The 20,721-nt window shown below is 43.4% G+C and overlaps 1 protein-coding gene across 1 annotated transcript in view; it reads left to right on the forward strand.

Annotated features, from left to right (window-relative positions):
* COL20A1 (collagen type XX alpha 1 chain) overlaps positions 1-19,856 on the forward strand; it is a 63,825-nt gene extending 43,969 nt beyond the window's left edge. Inside the window, exons 26-40 of the mRNA XM_026092843.2 lie at positions 591-749; positions 3,032-3,109; positions 3,746-3,832; positions 6,633-6,686; positions 7,677-7,772; positions 8,223-8,276; positions 8,940-8,993; positions 9,339-9,392; positions 10,793-10,864; positions 11,561-11,596; positions 13,579-13,645; positions 14,379-14,567; positions 16,897-16,974; positions 17,869-18,024; positions 18,537-19,856. Of these exons, the coding sequence (XP_025948628.2) occupies positions 591-749; positions 3,032-3,109; positions 3,746-3,832; positions 6,633-6,686; positions 7,677-7,772; positions 8,223-8,276; positions 8,940-8,993; positions 9,339-9,392; positions 10,793-10,864; positions 11,561-11,596; positions 13,579-13,645; positions 14,379-14,567; positions 16,897-16,974; positions 17,869-18,024; positions 18,537-18,550 (1,248 nt within the window). The 3' untranslated portion in view covers positions 18,551-19,856. The remainder of the gene's footprint in view (positions 1-590; positions 750-3,031; positions 3,110-3,745; positions 3,833-6,632; positions 6,687-7,676; positions 7,773-8,222; positions 8,277-8,939; positions 8,994-9,338; positions 9,393-10,792; positions 10,865-11,560; positions 11,597-13,578; positions 13,646-14,378; positions 14,568-16,896; positions 16,975-17,868; positions 18,025-18,536) is intronic.
* Positions 19,857-20,721: the final 865 nt, after the last annotated feature.

Raw genomic sequence — 20,721 nt, forward strand, 5'->3', positions numbered from 1 at the left:
GGAGACATTTCCTGGCAAGCTCCTTCCCTTTCCCCCAGCAATTCTAAAAATTAAATTTTTTGGGGTGGTCTTAATAACCAGGAAAATTTTAAAAATCAACTTTTTTCCTAGAATTTGGGATTTTAGTGACCATTCAGTGCTGGAAGGAAGAAAAAAGACATGTCTAGCCTTGTGTGAAAACCACATCGTTATTCATAAGAGGTTTTTTTGGCCTTCTATATCCTCAAAGCAAAGGTACTTCACCCAAATGAGCAATGAGCACTTTTTACCGGTGTCTATAGGCAGGTCCATCATTAAGCTAGTTCTCAAAACTGAATTACTTAACACTGTAGCTCCAGGAAGGTTTCTCCCAAAGCGAGTTGACGTATAGCAGGGAACACGAGGGAGGAGTGCATCGTTGCATAGGAGACACACCATATATTGAAACTTATTTTCTAGCCCATGTGCTTTTGATCCTTTTGCTCGTTAAAACATGTCACTAGTTGTAAAAGCACCAGGTGTAGGAATTGGGCAGGAAGCATTAGCATGTTTAGAAGATGCCCCTGTCCCCTAGCAGAGGTCCAACCTGACTCTCTCCGCCTCTCGCCCAGGTGCACGTGGCAGTGAGCCATTTCAAGATCAAACTCTACCTGGACTGTAAGAAAATAGCAGAGAAACCTATCAACACCATTGGTAGCATCTCCAGTGCTGGCTTCATCATGCTGGGAAAAGTGACAAGGACTAGAGGGCCAAGAAGTGGGTCAGCATCGGTGAGTCTCTCAGCGATGCGTGTTTTTGGAGAGTGGGGAGCTTAAATATGGAGCTGGCTGGGGTGGGCAGAGGGAGAGAACTGCCATCTCGCATCATTCTCACCCTGAATGCTTCCTAGCGCTGCTGTGACGCAGGACTGTGCACTGATCCCACTGATCTCTGAGATTTAATGAGCTTTCCTAGTGCAATGTCTCTCTTCCTCACCTCCTCCCTCTGTTTGAGGTTTGTGATTAGAGGCAGCAGAGTATGAGTGTTGTGTAGCTGCCTTCAGCTGGGCTCAGAGCAGGAGGCATCATGCTATGACACTGCGTAGTCTGGGGACCAGGGGAAATACAGATCCTGCCCTAACAGGCTGAAGATGACAGATGAGTTAGGGAATTGCATCTAAATGTGAAGGCTGTGTACATCAACCCCTACCAAGTGACAACAGGAAACGCTAGTGACTGAGAGCAACAGGTCTGGTGGTGCTTTGTTTGATCTCAGTCTCTAGTGTGCTTGTGCTTGCGTATCTGCATGCAAATGATGGAAAAACAATTTTCAGTTTAGAGGCTCTTTGTCAGCTTCTGCTTTAAAAAACAAACCAAACAGTGCCAGACTGTGGGCATGCCTTTACTGCATAGCACGGCACTGCAGAGATCCTGCTTTCTTGCAAGAGGAGAGAATAAGTGAAAGTGCGGACAAGGTGTCGTGCCCTATGACAGCACAGTGCACAGTCCTAAGGGCAAAACCACCTGTATCTGCCATCACCTGAGAGTCCGTTGCTGTGTTTACCTTATGCAATTGGAATGTTAAGTGTATCCAGAAAAAGAGGGATTTATTCACTCATGATATGCTGAATGGGTCTAAAAAATCACTCATGACTTATGTGATGCTTCTACTCACTGACTCTGCTTTTAGAGCTAAGAGTCTAGGAGAAAGTAGCATACCAGCTGACTGCAACTTCCCTTGCCTCAAAGCAGCATGTTAAAATCAGCTTATCCCATGAGCCTCCCCAACTGCTTTGGCTTGCAAAGAAAGAAGCAGAGGCCTGGGATATACCAGAGAAAAAATGGTTTTTGGAACTGTCTATTAGGTATCGGAGCAGTTGTATAAGAAATGAGGGGACACTGGGATTCAAGCAGTACTTATTTGCTAAATAAACGCTGCCATAGTTTAGACTGATTGCAAGCCTGTCAGACAGCTGCCAAGGAGGAAAGAATCTGTGTTTGTCTTGTCCCTCCAAAATTTTCCCTCCTAACAGGTTAGCTAGACAGATCTTGTAACCGAGGAAACAGTAACAAAACAGCTTCATGCCTTCTCTGCTTCCATTGCCTTTCAAGCCTAGCAAAGCTTCACATCTTCCACAGTGCCACTGCCCTTGAGAAGACAGAGTGCCTCATTATTGGTTATGGTGGCACCTTATTTAATTTAAGATGTCTTTAAATGCTGCTTGATCTACAGGGCTCATCTGTATCTGTATGCTGCATGTCACATTCCTGTGGCTGTGCAGCTTACTCATTGTTAAATGCATGGAATGGAAGAAAAAAAACACTAGAAATGGTATTAAGGGGAAAAAAATCTCTCTGCCTCATTATTTTTGTCTTGCTTTGTGCAGTATGTGTTCCTTTGTTAATCAAGATGGGAAGATGTGGCAGTCATGAGGGATGTGGTGAGAAAGACAGGATGGGGGGTTCTTGGGAGGAGAATCATCTATCTCCTAGGAACTGCTGCCACTTTTACTCTTAACTCCGTTCCCCTGAGGGGCAACAAAAGCAAGGTTTATTTTCACATTTTGGTGATGCTGAAGCCCAATTACTTGAGGACCTGCCACTGTTGCAGGGCTGTGAGTAAATTGGAAGCTTGGCTTTTGCTGCATATTGACTTCTTTAGCAAGACTCAAAGACCTGAAGACTTGTAAATCACTCAGCAGCCACTGACACTTTGTACATTATGCATTAAGCACATCTACATTTAATATAGCTGCCTCTTGGAAAGGAGGGTGCACAGGGGGCTAGAGGCTAGTCTTGTCCTGATCTCCCGCAGTACCTAGTACAGAGCTGTGAAATGTGTGGCAATTTGAGAGCAAGGTGCCAAAGTGGGATCTGCCCCCCACGGTTGTCAAGGTGAGACCAGGGGCCATAGGACAGCATTGTTTATATAATGGCACTTGGGACCATATAGAGGAGTCCTGTCAAATCATCAGTGAAGATTATTTTCAGTACCTGAATGTCACAAGATGATTTGGTGATGGGCTAGCTATGCCAACACTGCCTTCTTGTCAAATTCTCCTTTGTCCCCACAGTTCCAGCTGCAGTCTTTGCGGATTGTGTGCAACAGTTTAGGGGCAGAGGAAGACAGATGCTGTGATCTTCCTGCATTGGTAAGACAAAAGGGACCACTCTGCCAGTTGCGATGAAGTTGGGGATGATGGAACAAGACCATGCAGAAGGAGGTGACGCTGCAAATGATTTTGGTAGACACAAAAGGGAAACTATTTTTTCCTCATCCTTTGGGATTACCAACAGGATATTTCTTGGTGAAGTGAACAAAGTTGTTTGCTTCAAAAGGCAAGGTAACTCCTCAAATTGCAATGCAGTGTATATCCTTTCTGTCATGAACTCTTCTATGACAGCAGCCCCAACAACTATACAGCTCGGCTGCCACCCTTCAGCCCAGAGTTACAACATTGCCCTGCTCTACTATTCAAATTCTCTTTTGAAAAGAGGAAGTAGTAAGAGGTTGAGTGCTTTGTGGGGTGTGCAAATACTTAGCAAGGAGCAAATTATCTTCCAGTTTGCTATGCAGATTTCAGACAGAGCAGATCCATAATTTTCTATATAAACTTGTTATTTGACAGAAAAATAAAGCATAAAATCTTTCACAAACATCTCTCAGTGGGCTGGAGAAATCTTTTCTTTTTCTCCAGTGGAAAGACTGAATTTTGAAATACAGAAAATGTTGCGTTCTACTCTTGCTAAGCAGCTACTCATGCCACCTTGGATTGCTTTTGTTTCAGAGAGATGAAGAGACCTGCCCTACCTTAGCTCCTGCCTGCACTTGTACATCTGGCCTTCCAGGCTTACCAGGACCTCCAGGGCCCCCTGTAAGTTTATCCTTCCATGTCTTCCTAGAAATGAGTATTTTGTATGTGTTGGCATTGTTTTGTGCTGTTCGGGCACCCCGAGGCAAGCCAGGTATGAGGAGCCAGGTGGGTAGGTGGAGAGAGGTCAACACCCCACTGCAGCGAGACTGTAGTGGGCTGGATGATCACGGCGTCCACAAGGTTTTGTTTTCTCTCTCCTATCTTGATCCCAGACCTGATTAAAGAGGAAAGCAGCTCTTCCCTGCTCAGCACAGACCCCAAAGCTTTGCGTGATGGAGTTTTGTTTCTCTGTACGTGTTTTGGCTGATTTTCAGAATGGCGAAGTCTGGGCTTGGCAGGCTAGCTCCTGCCCTGATGTCCCAATCTGAGGGAACATTAAGGTCCTCCTCTTGCCAGTCAAAGGCTGAAGTGGAGAGAGACCCTTCAGGTTTCCTAAGGTCATAAAGTGGGGAGATGGCACTTTGGCAAGGCAACAACTGCAGCTGGGAACAGGCAGAGCATTTCCTGATGCTACATTAATCCTCTTATGAGAGGACTGGCCACCTTATGTGCATGTTGCTGGAGAGATTTAATGGATCAGAGGCTTTGAAACTCTTTGTAAATGAAAAAAAATTTGGTTCTTCTGTTAACTGGGAGTCTTATACAGACACCTGGTAAAACCTCTCCCTTCTGCAAAGCTCAAGCCCATGTAAATGGGGGTCAATAAAGAATCTGGTCCTCAGCAACTGATTATATCCATCTGCCTTTTACCCACTGTACAAAATGGACAACTTTTAACCACATATTTTGAATTTCATAGCCCACTGCACATGGAGCATGTCTATGTTGCTTGCAGGGAGACCTCTGTTCAGAGCAACGTGAGATTGCTGGTGACACGCAGCTGCCTCGTGCACCGCAGTGTGGCTGAGCCACCTGGGAGGGCTTTGGAGGGTGGCTGCGGGGCTGGGTTTGTGCTACGTCCCACCGGCTCATGGGCAGGCTGGGTTCATGCTGGACTGCAAGCGTCTGCATAGGTGGGCGTAGTGTAAAGAGAAAGGGGAGACTTTACAATGCTGTCTCTCCCCAAAGCGCTCTCTCTTTACAAAGGACATAACCTGCAAGAAAACCCTGAAGGAAATGGGGGGATGTGATGATAGTCTTTAAGCATATAACATGCTCTGGGATAAAGGGTGAACTCAGTCTTTTGCCCTGTCTATTATGGACAGAGGAAAGTCACCATGGGGTTAAATTGCAGCAAGAAATATTCTAGTTAGACGCTAGTAAGCAGTTATCCAGCAGTAAAGCTGGTGAAGCTGAGGACAAGGCAGTGCAAGAATACTGTAGGATCTCCATTAATGGAGGCATTAAATAGATTAAAGAACAATGTAAGTGGAGCTGATCCTGCCTTGGAACAGGCAGACAGACCAGAAGCCGGCTTCTTCCTGGCTCCATTCCTCTAGGATTTGTGGAGAAGCTCTTGGGGGGCCAGTGGTGACTTGCCTGGCCATCGTTTAATAGCCAGGGCAGCCAGTTCAGTCCACAGCAAATGTTTGCACTTCCAAAGTGTCAGTGGAAATGTTTGCGTTTGCACATGGCAGCTGAGGGCTGAGATGCTGTCCACAGCACCCAATTTTAATCATGCCAGAAGCTTTTCTCCTGGAAAATAACTGCTTAAGCAACAATGGCCTCCTTGCTCAAGTGAAGATGTTTTAGATCATCTTTTTTAATACTGTGCTTCTACTGTGAAATCAGTTCCACACTTTTCTAGGAGCAGCGTCTTGTTGCGTAGTAATTACATGCTCATTCCAGTGGAATTTTAATTACACAGCACACTGTACTATCACAGTATGTTTCGATATACGAAGTGCATAATTACCATCTTGCATTGCCCTGTGGTTTAAACATCTCTGCAGCACAACTCTTAAGAGCTGGGTTCTTTTGAGCACTAGAGAAAATACGGTTATGACACATGACCTTATCCTCACACCATCAAATTTAGGAATTTGCTGCAGTTACGTGAGCACTCACTGCTGCTTTTAAAACTCCAATAGCTTAAAGTTAGCAAGACCATCTCCCACCTTGTAGTTATTGCTCTTTCTTAATGAGTGTTTTTGACCAGGCCAAGCTGACTTCTGAGATGAGCTTCTGGGCATTTCTGAAAGAACCTTTGGCAAGGCTTCCTGGATGTACCTCTTAATCCAAATCCATTGTTATTTAGATTCAAGAATAGAAACTTTCAGATTAAGATGACAAAAGTTCACACAGTACCGGTTTATGCCAGAAGATTAGTTTCCTCTCAGATCCAGCAGTTATGCAGATGCAGAGCTAAGCCGGGTCTCCCTGGAGCTGGCCACTGTCCCTGATCTCTGCGTGTGTGTATTCTGTCAGGAGGATGTTACATAAAGCAGCTTTGGCCTAAAGGGATGTAAACATGAGCCCTTTTCTTCCTTTCTTCTCTGGTGCATTCCCATGTTCCTGTGTGACCCCTTCTCCATTCATTGTCTCAGCTTGGATTTACTAGTGGGATGGAGGAGGTCTGAACAGGTCGAAAATCCATCTCTTCCTGTGGGTGGTGGGTGCAACATGCCCACTGCCTGTCACAAAGGGGGCTGCACTGTATTCTCTCCTCCTATTTTCCAAATTGGCTGGATGGCTGATTCGTTTCCTTCTTGGACCCATTTTCTCCAAGTTCTCTGGGGCAAGGACTGTCTTTTCATTGTGTGTGTATAGCAAATGGGCCAACTTCTGTCCCCTAGGCTCTTTGTTACACTGAAATAAAAATATTAATATTATTAAGAGCAGCTTTGTGTCTTATTGGCAGGGCAGCCCTGGTAGGAGAGGACCACAAGGGGAACAAGGAGAGCCGGGGCCTAAGGTGAGAACTGATTCTCAGCACTACTGTTGGCTTTCATTTGCTTCAGGTTATGTCAGAGGAAGGATGCAGGAGTGCAAGCTCCTCCTTTAGTGGAGCTGGATGTGTTCGTTCCAGGTCTGAGCTTGATTCCTCTGAGTCCTCTCCCTGTTTCACTGCACCAAGCAGAGCCCACTCAGGGCCCTAAGAACCAATGCATTGAGGAGTATGGGATCACTTATTATTAATTAAATGCTCAGTTAGGTTATAAAAATTAAGATGGGCCTTATTGAATTGAATTAATGCAATGCGATCAGCAATGTTCTTGGAAAGCAGCCACGCTGGAAAATGGTCAGTCTTTGTGCTGTGCTTGATCTGGCTGCCAAGGACACCTGGGTTGGTAGTGCTCTTGGTCAGACTGTGGTGAGGTGTGAAGCAGAGCAAGAACCACACAAAGACTTCAGGAACAGCTCCAAGGTGAGCACAAGGAATGGCTGGGTCTGAACTTCCCAAACACTGGGGACTAGAGCAAGTCCTAACTGAAGTGTTAGCATGTTGAAGTCACTGTTCCACTAACCCGTGGACAGCAAAGCCAGATAAACGCACTTCTTCCCTTCTTTGGGGTAACCGCTCAGAAGGAAGCGGAGTCACAGGGGAAAACAGTTTGGGGAGGGAATAACAATAGATGTGGATTTCACCTACAGGTTAAGGAACGTTTCTCTTCGTTCTCTAGCCATCTTGAATAGCTGGAATGATCTGCTGCTTGGGTGGGTGAATCCTGCTTTGCCAGGCATCACGCAGCACTTTGCCATTGACTCCTGTGGACAGGGTACCAGAATCTTGGACCAAAAAGGCAAAGGCAGATGAAGTTTCTAGAGATCTCCACTGTCCTGAATTCTTCATCTTGAATCCTGTAGAGGGTTCATGCTGAGGGCTCATGTGGTGCAGCCTATGTGGAAGACAGGCTCTAATTGCTTTCCTTCTTTATGTTTGATTTCATGTCTTTGGCTTCAGGGTGAACCAGGCCCACCCGGACAAGTGGGGCCAGAGGGTCCTAGTGGCCAGCAAGGCTCTCCAGGTTCCCAAGGGATCACGGTTCAGGGTCCTGTGGTATGTGATCCCTTCCACTGCCTTATTTGTCACTTGCTCTTTGTACTACGAACATGTCTCAAAAAAAAAAAAAGCAATGTTTTTACATCATCCTGTTAACGTCTGGGCAGCTGCACTAGAGAAGGATGATGATTATTTTTTCATGCTGATGAGGCCTTGGGCTTGGTCATTCTGCCAAAGACTGCTCTTGTCCAGACTCTTTAATGATAACAGCCCAGTGGTGTGTTCAGGCATTTCTTGGTCATCATTGTTAGGCAAGGAAGGTGGAGGTGACTCTGTGCATGTCTGTAGGAGCATTGCAGATCCCCATGGACATGTGATTGCAAAGCTCCTTTTTAGCACTTTGGAGAGCATAAGCAAACTGGGAAGTGGGTGTGGAGCAGGCATGGCCCTGTTTCCCTTAAAGGATGGTGCAGCATGTGTAAGAATGTTCTTCTGTTTTAATCCAAGGGACCACCAGGAATTAAAGGAGAGAAAGGAGACACTGGAAGTCCTGGCATGCAGGTAACAGCAGACACCATTCCTTTAAATTATCCCAAAGATTTCCCCTTCTTTCCTGGTAATTAATTTAAGCAAGATTGAAAAGCAATGGAATTCTTACTGTTACCTGTTTTGAAACTCTTTCACTCCGGAGTGTCATCCCATCTTCCTGTGCTGGTCTACTCCTGCTTCCTAAAGTTTTAGGCATACAATCATCCATAGCTTCATCCTTCCAAAGGAGCAAGTATCCTACTTATTTCACAGAGTGATAAGACAATCTCCAACAAGCAAGCCATAAATGAACTGTAAATCAGCAGCAAAGGTAGGAAGGAAAGTCAGCTTGACTGCTTACTCTCTGCTTTGGTGTTTTCCAAGAATCCTCAGAGCAGAAGAGGCAGGAGACAGTGTCTGCAAAGTGCCTTAGGACTCTGTTATCAAAAGCACTCTTTCAGGGTAGGGTGCAGTGGAGGGGGGCGGGGGGAAGAAGCTGAGTCAGTTGGTGGGAGAAAGAAGAACCTATCCAGAAGCCTGGAGACGATGCAGGTTAAAGATGGAATGACAATGATTGTTCTGTTCCACAAATAACTCTGTCTCTTTTTCCATCTTTTTTTATGTCCTCTGTTACAAAATATAAAATAGGGAAATGATAATCAGATGCCAACTTTACCCAGCAATTCTGATTTACAGGGCATTCCTGGTGTGCAGGGAGCTCCAGGCAGGGATGGTCTTCAAGGTGCAAAGGTAAAATACCTCATCTCTGAGTTTTCAAGCATGGGTGCCATAAAATCCAACTGTGAGTATACTTGGCAGAAACCCAAAACATCCAGCTCTCCTTATGCACTTAGTGCATAAATGAATGATGCTTTCACCAGGCTGAAAGGACTGGAGAAAAAAATATTGGGTCATCTCAGGTTTGGCCAAATTTCATTACTGACCGGGTGCCAACCTTTTCGTATACTTGGCACATATATTTTTACTCATTTCTGGCAAGCTCCTATTAAAAACAGCATATGGAGAAACCATCTCATTGCTTACCAGCTCTCTTTGAATCCTCTCGTTAATGCATGACTGGATTTGGCTTTGCAGGGGGTGAGAGGACTAGAAGGCACAGCTGGGCCTCCAGGACCACCTGGACCAAGGGTAAGTACATGCCCTGAGCAATTCAGTTGAAAACTCTTCCTCAGCAAGAGTTTGTGGTTTGTGTTGACAAGGCATCATCCAGAGATGTTGGGGAAAATCCCTTCTCAGGGTATCCCAGGGCTCTACCTCAGCACATTTTCACAAGTCCACCTCCCCTGGCGCTGTCAGTTTAAGGAGTAATGCCTTTAGCTTCCCCTCTTGGAGATACCTTCTGGGGAGGCCTTGAGGCAGGGAGCAGTTGATTGCTTTACTATTGCTACTTCCCTGTTGCTACTTTTTTTTCAACTACTGGCTGAGTTTGGGGTGTATGGGGGTTGTCACACTGAAATCACTAGCTGGAGCTGGAGGGTGCAGGAAGATGTGAAAGAATTCCTCACCCACCTATTCCGACACCCGTTGGATCAAGGCTGTGTATAGGTAGGCGTATTTATACTCTTCTTCGTGCCCACGATGGCAGAACCTTAAGATTTGTTGAGAGATTTACATCCATCCATCTGCTAATTTGAAGGCATAACAGCCCTCCCAAGTTTTGTGAAATTTGGCAGACCCGAGCAGTGTACAATGGAGATTGCTCACTGCTGTCTTTGCGTAAGACCTCATAGTAGTTGTAGTTGGGTATTTATAGAAGCTAAGTCTGGATTCAGCTTATGACTGTGATTTGTTCATCCTGGGAAGATGTGGAGGAGGCAGGATTGAACCTGAGCTTTCTGAATATGAGGAAAGCGCTATAGCCTTCACACCAGACTCTGAAAGCCATTCTAGTGCTGCCTTGAAGACTCCTTTCATTTTCCACAGGTCAAAGTAATTGTTAATCACTGAGTTTAAACCTAACAGCTGGAAAATTGTAAAGGAAAATACGGCTTGTGTTTGTTTATCTTTCCTATATGGCTCCAAAGAGCACAAAAAAATCACAAAGAGGAGATGACCAGAGAATGCACTTCCCTTTCTCTAAGCTACTCTTACTGTTGCAGTAAAGCATTAGAGGCAAACACAGGTCTTCAAGGAAAAAAACAACAACGTGGTATTAGCAGGCTGAAGAAAAGGATTATGCTGTAGGCAAAGTCTAAAATAATCTGAATATATAATGAAGGATCTAAAACCTGCAGGGTGAAAAATGCATTGCAGTTTGTTAGCAAAACTGAACTTTGCTGGCTTGACCATAATTGAGACAGTAATAGGAAATGATGTGAGCATGACTCATACATGATATACTTTTAACATCGTATTCATGGCTGGATGAGGCACTGACATAAACCTTAAGGACACAAGGCCCTTGCTGGAGTCCTCTGAACTCAAACTGCTGGTGCCTCTGGAGCCGTAGGGAGATAGCCTCAAACAGAAAAAGAAGAAAGTTAGGAAGTAACTGGACTTTTATCTTCTTCTTGTAATTAATGCTGCAGGGTTTCCAAGGAGTGACAGGCTCTCGAGGCAGCAGTGGAGAGAAAGGACCTCCAGGTGACGTTGGGCCAACAGTAAGTTTCTGCTTGTGGGTCTTAAAGGTGAAGACATGGAATAATTTCGGAGTAAGAAGCTGTTCCCACAGAAGGTTTCCCTCATTGTAAAGAACAGTTTTAGTTTACACTCATCCTTGTTAAGAAGATCCATGGATATGCAAAGCCCGGGCTACTATACTGTTGATAAAGCATTTAACAATTTTTTTTATTATTTTTTTTAACAAATTCCTTCAATCTCTGTAGATGTACGAGCTACACAAAATCCAGCAGGCAAACCAATTTCTAGTGTGAGATTCTAGGTCAAATAAAGAATTAGAGTCCGGCCCAAACAGGACTAGTTCATGTTGGGCTTTTGCAGGGCAACCTCAAGTCTAGATGTCACAGTTATTTCTTCTTCTCAGATGTTAAAAAACACTTAAGTTGGGAAAACTGTCCTAAGATAATATCTGAGGAATTTCTGCTTCCTTGTTGATGGTGTTTTATGCCATTGCTCCAGTAGCTTCTTTATTTTTGATGTCCTTTAAAAAGAAAACAAAATATCCCTATGAACTTGAAGCTTATTTAGTCATTGTCATGAGGTCAAGGAAACAGCCAGAGTGTTGGAAACAAACGTTGTGCCATGTACCACTAATGTAACCTGTGCCCCACTGAACTTTTATTTTCTTTTGCTCCTCCTTTCTCTAGACTTTTATTTTTCCTTTTGCTTTTTCACAGGGGCTTCCAGGTCCAAAAGGAGAAAGAGGAGAGAAAGTGAGTTTTTTGGGTACTGGGCAACGCAGTCATTGTATCCAATCCTCAAAAGAGTGGATGTGGTAATCTGCTTCACAAGTTATGCTTACATATTTAAACCATTTTGGTGTTGAATAACTTAACGTAGCTGTAATTCATTGCCTTTCCATTCTCCTGCACTGGCTATTCTCATGGGATATATATAATCTTACAGCAGTCAGGAGCTGCTTAGTGTCAGTTGCAGTAATGAGAAAAAAAAAAAGAAGCCAATCGAAAATCCATTCTTTGCTGGGAAGGAAAATGCAAAAATACTTGAGTCACTCATCCTGATTTTTGGTTAAAGAGAAACCCTGTATATTTCTGGGAGTCCAGGTCTCATTGCCAGGACTGACTTACGTGAATTAGGCTTCAAGCAGGAGAGAGCTGTGCTGTGTAATGCGTGAGCACATGCCAGCTGAGCCCAGGTAATTCACCATGCATGTGCTCCGAGCCTATCTCAGACGCAGAGCAATGTGCGCTGGCTTAAGGATGACAAGGCATTAACAGTCTGACATGTCTTCCCTCACATTTGAGGTGGCCTGAAGAGATTGCTTTTACTACATTGCTTTTACTACAGCCCAATTAACCCTATAAACTGCTGCAGGTTCAGTGTGCAAATCTGTATGGAAGTCAAGGGGACTTTTGTCACCTAAGATGTTTTGAAAAGTCTGTGCTTTGTTACTTGCCTGCTTCTAGACTGCTGTTATCATTAGTGGATTTGTGCATCCTTTGCACCTCTGTGTAGTTGGTGTGTTCATAAAGTACACCTGAGAAAACACAAAGCTGCTCTGCAGGAGCAGCTGTGGGGTGTGCAGTGATATGTTTTCCCATTTGGGATGGGGCTGAGAACCCAGCATCAGTGGTTCACCCTCAGCTGCCCCCTCCAGTGGGTTTCAGACCAGACCCTCAGAAACCTTGGGTGTGTTTCATCAGGCCAAACCAGCCGTCTACCCTGGAGACGTATGCGAGCTCCTTTCCCCTGGCTCCCTTTATAGACAATGGAGAGAAATAGGTATGTTTAGGACATGATTCTCACCCAAAAGCAGAATAAAATAAATCAGATGAATTGTGTCCTCCAGTGCCTATTGCCCTTCCCTGCCTTTCTGGGCACCTTGAGGATTGGCTCAAATTGCAGACATACACTCCAAAAACTATGCGAGATGAATCCCCCTTTTAATCTCTGAGACTTTTTGCAGATCTTGAGGCTAAAGACTGCTTTAGTTTCAAGTTAACGCCTCAGTATTGTAATTTTTAACACTGTTCTCCTTCCATTCCCACCAGCTTTTCCTTTTCTGTACTTACTTTTGCAATGGAACTGTTCTTTTTTCCTCCCTTGGGTGTTGTGCCAAGCTTTTGTTTGGTTTTGGGTAAGTCTGCACACTGATCCAGAGAGAGGTGTATGTTTTATAATGGCTTTGGAGAGATGCAGTGGTTTTTAGTTATGAATTTTCACAGAGACAGTGTTTATTTTCAAGCATTTTTTTTGCATTTTGTTTTTCCTTGCTCTACTAAAACCCTCAATATCATTTTTTTCAGAATACGATAACGGTAAGAATCAATATTTGTAAAAGGTGTAGACAAAGATAGCACGCTGTAATATTTGATCTTATTAAATGTTTTACATATCACAGGATGTTAAGTTACAGGCTACACGATCTTAGCATCCTTTGTGATAAAATTTGCAAGTGAAATTTATTCTCCTTTTTCGGTAGCTTCATAAATTATATAGATTCAGTCTAGCCCCTTTGATGTGCAGGAGAAAAGCAATTATTGACATTTCCCAATTACAATTTTATGGCTTCAGAGCTTTGCGATAAATAAATAAAGCTGCATTTCATAGTAATGAATATCTCTGTAAACCACGCTGACAAGAAGAACGGGCTGACAGATATCCTGCATTATGATATTGATCCTGCTTTAACGATATTAATACTTCCTTTTTTTAAAAAAATGTTTCACTTTAGGGGGAACCACAGTCCCTGGCCACAATTTACCAGCTAGTTAGCCAGGCTTGTGAGCGGATGATTCAGAGTGAGTATAACCAACCCGACTCCTGATTTTGTGCTGCCCCTAGAGCAGTGGTGAGGCATGAACAAAATCACAGGGGAACAGCCTGAAGCTGTAGCAATCCATAGAGCTCCTCCATCCTGTGCCATGGCAAGCGCCAAGTAAAGCAAGTGTCCCAGGCCAGGCTGTCAGTGCTATGTTGTTTTTATTGGGGTGGTATTAGCACAAAGAGCTGTGAAATATTACTTAGGAAATCCCTTTGGCACCTTGCAAAGACTACTTTTTCCTCAAATGGAAGAGATTCAGCTTGAAACTTGATCCTTTAAGGGAAAACTGCAGTGATTTGTGCTGAATCAATGACTCACCTTATGCAGCAGAAAAAAAAAAAACTGGGCATGCCTGTTTCTGGAGACATATTTAATCTGGAATGCTCAGCTCGGAGGGTACAACATGAACAGAGCGCAGCGTGTATTAAGTGCAGAAGGAATTGCGTGGATCCCTCTTAGGATGAAGCATTTGTAGAAAAGTTCCTGTGCTGTGATGTGCGAAGAAATGAAACAGTTTGCCCAAGGTCAGATAGCAAAATCATGACTCAGCTGCCAGTCTCCTCCTCAGCTTCTGGCTTTTTCAGTTTGGACTGACACCTTTTAGCAGTACCTGGTACTTTTAAGTATCTTTTTAGACAACATCCTCTGATTTTGTCCCTTTTCTGAGTTCCTGGACAAGCAGACATTGATTTTCTGGCTTGTCTTCTCAGCTCATGTGTTGAAGTTTGACTCATTCATTCATGAACATGCAAGGAAACCAGTTCCTGTTTGGGAAGAAAAATTAAAACCAGGAGAACCAGGACCACCAGGTCCTCCAGGTCCCCCTGGGAGCAATGGAGAAAGAGGAGAAAACGGCATCCCTGGACAGCCAGGCAAAGATGGATATCCTGGAGAAAGAGGTATGGATAGAAGTATTCTTAAGCATATTTGACTACATGTTTAATACTTTAGCTAAGCACTTCAGTACTTCAAGCAGTAAAAATACCTCATGAGATTATCTCATCTCATTCCTATTTTCCTCTTGGATTCATCATGATGTCTAGAAGAAAAAAAAATTTAGTGCTATCTACATGAAGTGGCAGATGAGATTATCCAAAGTTGTTAAAAATACATTTCTGCATATGTGCATTTGTAAATATTGGACTTCCATGAGGGCCTTTTCTAATCTTGTTGGAAAGCTTCAGCAGCCAGAGGGATTATGTCAGTGGGAATTTTTACTGCAAATAGAGTAACCCAAGTTAGGTCAAAGAACAGGGAGAAAACAATTGCAGCCCACTCTTTTTGCAAGCTCTGCTTTGAGAGGAATGCCAGTTTGCTACCATTTGTGCATTTGGGGGGTTGGAAAGTTTGATTTTAGAGAACTGGATACTTTCCTTACAGAAAGGCAAAAGAAATAGCCATTTGAATGAACAGTGTGGCAGTGGAATGGATTACCTCTGGGCAGAAGAAATGACAGGTCTTGGGAAAAGCTGAAGGAAGGCGTGAGGCAATGGAAGTAATGCAGATGGTGGAAGTAGGTTTCTGGAACAATAGTTCCAACAACAAAAGCCTCACACGTGACTAAAGAAAAGGATTAATATAATCTCAAAATCCTGAGAATAAGCAAAGGTCAGCAACTGGGGGTTGAAAAAAGCTATTAAAAATAAAAACAGTGTCTCGATATTTTCAGGGAAATTGTATCTTTTTCAGGGAATAGCATTTAACTATAGCCCCCAAAATATAGAAATCTTGATTAGGCTGGCTGCCCACTTTGCCAAATTAGATTTCAAACTTTGCCATTTCATCTATCATTATATAATAAAATTTGCTCTACGATATTTTCAGAGGCTCAGAACATTTCCGACACATATTGTCTGCGTAGTGATGGGGGACCTAGATGATCCAGAAAATGACAGTAAGCTTAGAGATATTAATGAAACTGGGGAAAGCAATTGGAAAATGCAGATGTGGCTCCCAAAAGCAAAATGATGAAAGGCTTTGAACTGCTGGAGTAGTCCTTGTACATAAATTCAAAATAGGAGAGGATCCTGTTCAGAAGCGTATCTCAAACATTGATGCAAGTATGCGATTGTACAAAAAGGGGTAACAGTTACTGCACAAGAATGAGTGAATGATGAGATTATACTTTGTTTGGATTTGACGACAACATTTGTTAGAAGATCAGGTAATTGTCAAAGTAAAGCCAAACATACTACTTTCAGTGTGGCCTAACATCTCTAAATAACTAGGGACCTTCTGTTTCACCCTTCCAATGGTGTTATTCCATTTTAGCTGTGATTTGTAGAACCAAAATGTCACTTAAGAGAAAAAGGAAGATAACAGCTTGCAGATGTTTCAAGCCTGTCAAGTGAGGAGATAGGAGGAGATGGATCTCACTGAAAAAGACTCTTAAGGATACAGCTGATCAAAATATTTTCATCTTAAAAATATGAAAAATGATATTTCGTCAAAATGCACCCATTTTGCTGAAATGTACTAGTTTTGATAGCAATTCCATGAGAAAACTGCAAGCCTGACGTAACCAGCAGCTGGTTGAAGAGACTGTTCAGCTGTGTGGTTTGCCTGAGCAATGTGAAGAACACAGGGGAACGGATCTTATATTCAGGCCACTGCACCAACACCAGTGTTAAGAATTTCTCTCTAAAAAATCTCTGTTCTCACCCATGTTGGGCTGCAAGTCAAAGCTGGTGGGAGTCCTGCGGGTCCTGGGCAACTGGTCATTCTGGAAAAGAGAGTGGGAGATGGTAACATTCGGTTATAAACACTGACTGAGAGAAGTGATGAACCAGGGAGGAAGAACTTCAGGAATGACATACAGACCTGAATTAAGAAGACATTTCCCTTTGGTCACTAAAGGAAAATTCAAGAACAAAGATTTAGTGCCTGTGTGTTAAATACCTGCTGATAACCTGGACTGTATAGGCTGCCCTGTGTTTAGAAGGACCAGGTGTGCATAGCCACAAACAGAGAGGTCTTTCAGGACCAGTAAATATCCACTAACCCTCAAACTGAATATACTGGTGTCTCTTGGGGACAATTCTCTAGTCTGCCCCATGGTTCACAGACAGAATTGAATAAAATAGATATTTGACTGTTTTGCCAAAGGCTGCAACCCTCCTGTGCTTCTTAAACAATGAAGAACAGCATAGTGAGGAGACTGCAGGAGCTTTAATTTGGGGTGAAATGCAAAATGCGGGTACGTGAAATTTGTCTCTTCTCTGTAATTAGGCGCACCGGGGCCCAAGGGTGAAAAAGGGATGCCTGGAGCCACTGAGGAAGGAATCCAAGGACCCAGAGGCAGAACAGGTAGAGTGAATAAACCTCTTTATATCAACCGTGGGGTCATCCAGATCTTCCAGTTGCCAGATTCAAGGCACCACTCAGCCTTAGGACTGTTGCGGTGGGCAGACTGGCCTTCCCACTGCAGTGTTGCTGGCAGAGCTGAAGGCGCCGATCAGCATCCTGGATCAAACAGCTTAAGGGTGGTGTTCGCTGCTGCAGTTCCGCTCTGCTAAGGTGTAAGGATCTATCTGTACCAGACAGCCTTCTCCCTTTGGTACCCAGCTGCCAGTGTGCAGGCTGACGTTCTCGGCTTCAGTGCCTGCGTACCAGGCAATGATGTGTTTTAATGACCTGCAGCATATCCAGGGAGTTTTAGTTTTTCCAGCCAGGCACTCAAGTGATGGAACCTCATTGAAAATTCGGCTCCTGAAACACAAGGGGTTTTGAGTAATCTGTTAGGATTTGGTGTATTCTTCCATCCTGATTCCTCTGATTTGAAATCAGTGAGAGGTTTACCACTGACTTAACGAACCAGGCACTAACAAGGGAGTATGGCCAAACGTATTTTTGTGTATACAAATTTTTATAGTTGAGATGTAAAAACACTAAACAATGACTTTAAAATGGATCCTGGGATTAAGGTGATTTTCTGCACTGTCACATAGGCAGACTTTAGATTCTCATAAACAGGCTCCATTTTTAGGCAAGCTGGACACCCGTAAAGTCAAGGATAAGACTTGTAGTTACTGGGATTCAGAAGAGGTTTTTCCAACTGGCAGGTGCAATTCTTCCACCGAAAAGAGGAAACAATACTCAAATAATTAACAGCCACGTAGGATGGAGGCAGTATAGCATGGAAATTACACAGGACCAGCTAAAGTAGATGTGCTGCTGCTTACAATGCTTCTCCTTCTGCAGGCCCACCAGGAGAAATAGTGCTGGGGAAACCAGGTCCAAAGGGTTCCCCTGGAAATGCCGGTCCTCAAGGTTTTCCTGGCATCAGAGGGCATCCTGGACAGTCTGGATATCCAGGGGGTTGTGATATGTCTGGATGTTATGGGACAGGTAGAAGAGGTAAGCCTCAACTATCTTAATGCAAAAGTTTTGGTTTTAGAACTGGTCTCTCTGGTTACTTCTCTTAAACTAGGTAGAGTCCTTTGTTCATCCTTCAGGCACTGTCATTCCTGGAGGAGCTTACTTGGTAAAGCAGTTTTGGTGAATCACATGCAATTAGTCTATTTACATGGACAAAAGCCAGCTCAGTTGGCTGCTCCTTGGCCACCCTTCATAGATTAACATATTTAACTGCAGTAGCAGTTGGGTGCAAGGAGTGATTGTGGGTGTATCTTTAATTTTTAATGTCTCCAGGAATGTTTCTGTAGTGGATAGAGAGGACCAATATCTCAGTTCCTACATATATATTTCATAGAGGCTTGACTGTGCAAAGTCACATAAAATAAAGAAATTCGCTTATGCTGAACCAAAGATTTGGAAGGGAAAAGGAATAAAACTGCACCCTCCTCCTCAGTACTTGATGTTGATTTATTCTCTTGTTCACTGGTATCATCACATGTTTCCACACACAGATTTCATCCCCTGACTGCTGATGCAGAGGCAGCTGAGGATAGTGCTTTGCCCTGGCAAGCTCTGGGTGAAGGCTCCACATACTCTGAGAGAAGCAGCAATCTGAATGCCAAATGCATTGTTTGTTTGTTTGTTTTTTAAACCTTCCATCATTTCTGTAAGGACATGTCAATCAAAGACTGGAGCCACCAAACCAGACTGCATACAGATGAGCTCCTGTCATCCTCTCCTGTTTTTCTGATCAGCATCGGACAACTGTAGTGTTCAAATTCACATCGTGTGTTCCACACAAAGCAAAGACACGGTCAGCAGTGCAGGCTGATAGACTTTAAAATAATAATAATAATAATGTATTGAAATGCTCAGAAATAACATAGGTGATTTTTGCCAGTTTGTGCTTTATTTCTGTCACGTTACTGTGGGTCCCTAGCGCAGACAAAAACAGCACCTCATGCCTGAAGATGCAAATCCACTGGAACAAAATTGTTCTCTCTGTTGGCTGACAGTGTAATAAAATCTAGCGCCCCTTTGACCGTTTCTGCTTTTGGCTCCGTGCTGATGGCTTCCTCGCAGTGGCATTGTGTGCACAAGCACCACAGACAGCGCGATAACCTTCCCGTGATGTGACAAACCCACCGTTTAGTCGTGCTCTCTGGGGCTTGATATCTGTCAAGCAAGGCCTTAGATCAGACAGAGCGCAATCATGTACCGAGAGGAGCTGGAGATTAACCTGGTGGCCTTTTCCATCTCTGCCTCCTGCAATCTTAGTAGCTACTTTACATTTTATCAGGTAAAATATTGAATAGCTCTGAGCCTGACTTTTACCCATATGACATGGAGGTAATTGCCACGTTACACCCTTCTCCTTGTGTGAGCTCCAGTCTAATATGTATTCACAGCAGACTGTACCGATGCTGATAAAATGTGCCTGCTGCTTTGCGTTGCTGCTTTATACTGTGCTCAGTTATGCTGGCTGTAAACTTCCTCTGCTGCCAAACAGTTGTTTATGAACTTAGATTTATACAGCGAGAAACAAATTCTGTGAATGAAGTATTTTGTGTTTGTAAAAGCAGAATGGAGCAAAAAGTATCAGTACAGATTTTCAGAGATGCTAAGAGGCAAAAAATGGAGTTTGATTCATATTCCTGTGCACTTAATTGGGGTATGCAATTTCTGTAGCCATGTGTGGGCTGGTAGCCGTGTGTTCACATGGCTATAGCTAACTTCTGAATTCTTAATTCCAAATAAGTCCAGATTTAGGAACCAGATTGTAAAGCATCCAACGGAGAGAGGCTTCTCTTAAGAAAGTAAGGTTGTTTCAACACTGCATCCGAGTATTATTTCTTTTTGCCATTGAGTAAAAATCATATAGAACTAAGAAGTTTTGCTAACAGTGATTTCTGAACATATCAGACTTGTTTGGGAATCATAAATCCTACTACAAGAGTCACATAAAAATAGGATTACCACATTCTGCAAGTATTTAAAGTAATTCTTGGCTTAGGCCATGTCAATTCTCTAGAAACTCCCAATGATGAATATTTGCAGTATGATGTATATTCCCCTTGGTAAATGCAGAGAAGTGCAAAGAAATACCACATTGACAGAAGTAAAATTTCTGTTCATGTTGGTGCTTTCCAGACTTGCCATAACATATCAAATAGAAATCTTTCCAGCTTAGACTAAGTATTACCACAGGCAAAAGCTCCAGGCAGAAGAAAGGAGAGGTCAGAAGAGCTAAAATATACAGTGTATTATGAATGCAGTAGTTAAAACAGATGTATGCACTGGGATAGACTCCCTGCATACGTGGTGAGAAGTTGTATGTGTTTCCATTTGTACAGGTCAGAGAGCTTTTGATCTTCATTTTCCCTATTCTTTGAAAAACGGAGATGTTCTGAAAATAGGTCTAACACCTATGTTAAGTTGCATTCAGAATGTTTCTGTATTTACCGTTGGTTATAAAACTCAATACTTGTGGCAACTCCGAGAAACAAAGCAGTGGGCAGGAAAAGCAGGGAAGTAAAAGGGGTGCTCTTTGTACAGCAGAGCTCTAAAACTGGGCCCAAAAAACACTCTCAGAGTGGATCAAGTAGTTCGATGCACAGCGTCTGAATTTAGCAGGTAATTCTGCTTCTATTCTCATTTAAATCAGTGCAGCCAGATTCCAAGTCCTGAATTTGCAGT

This window comes from Dromaius novaehollandiae, chromosome 16 (assembly GCF_036370855.1).
Source record: "Dromaius novaehollandiae isolate bDroNov1 chromosome 16, bDroNov1.hap1, whole genome shotgun sequence".
Taxonomy (NCBI): domain Eukaryota; kingdom Metazoa; phylum Chordata; class Aves; order Casuariiformes; family Dromaiidae; genus Dromaius; species Dromaius novaehollandiae.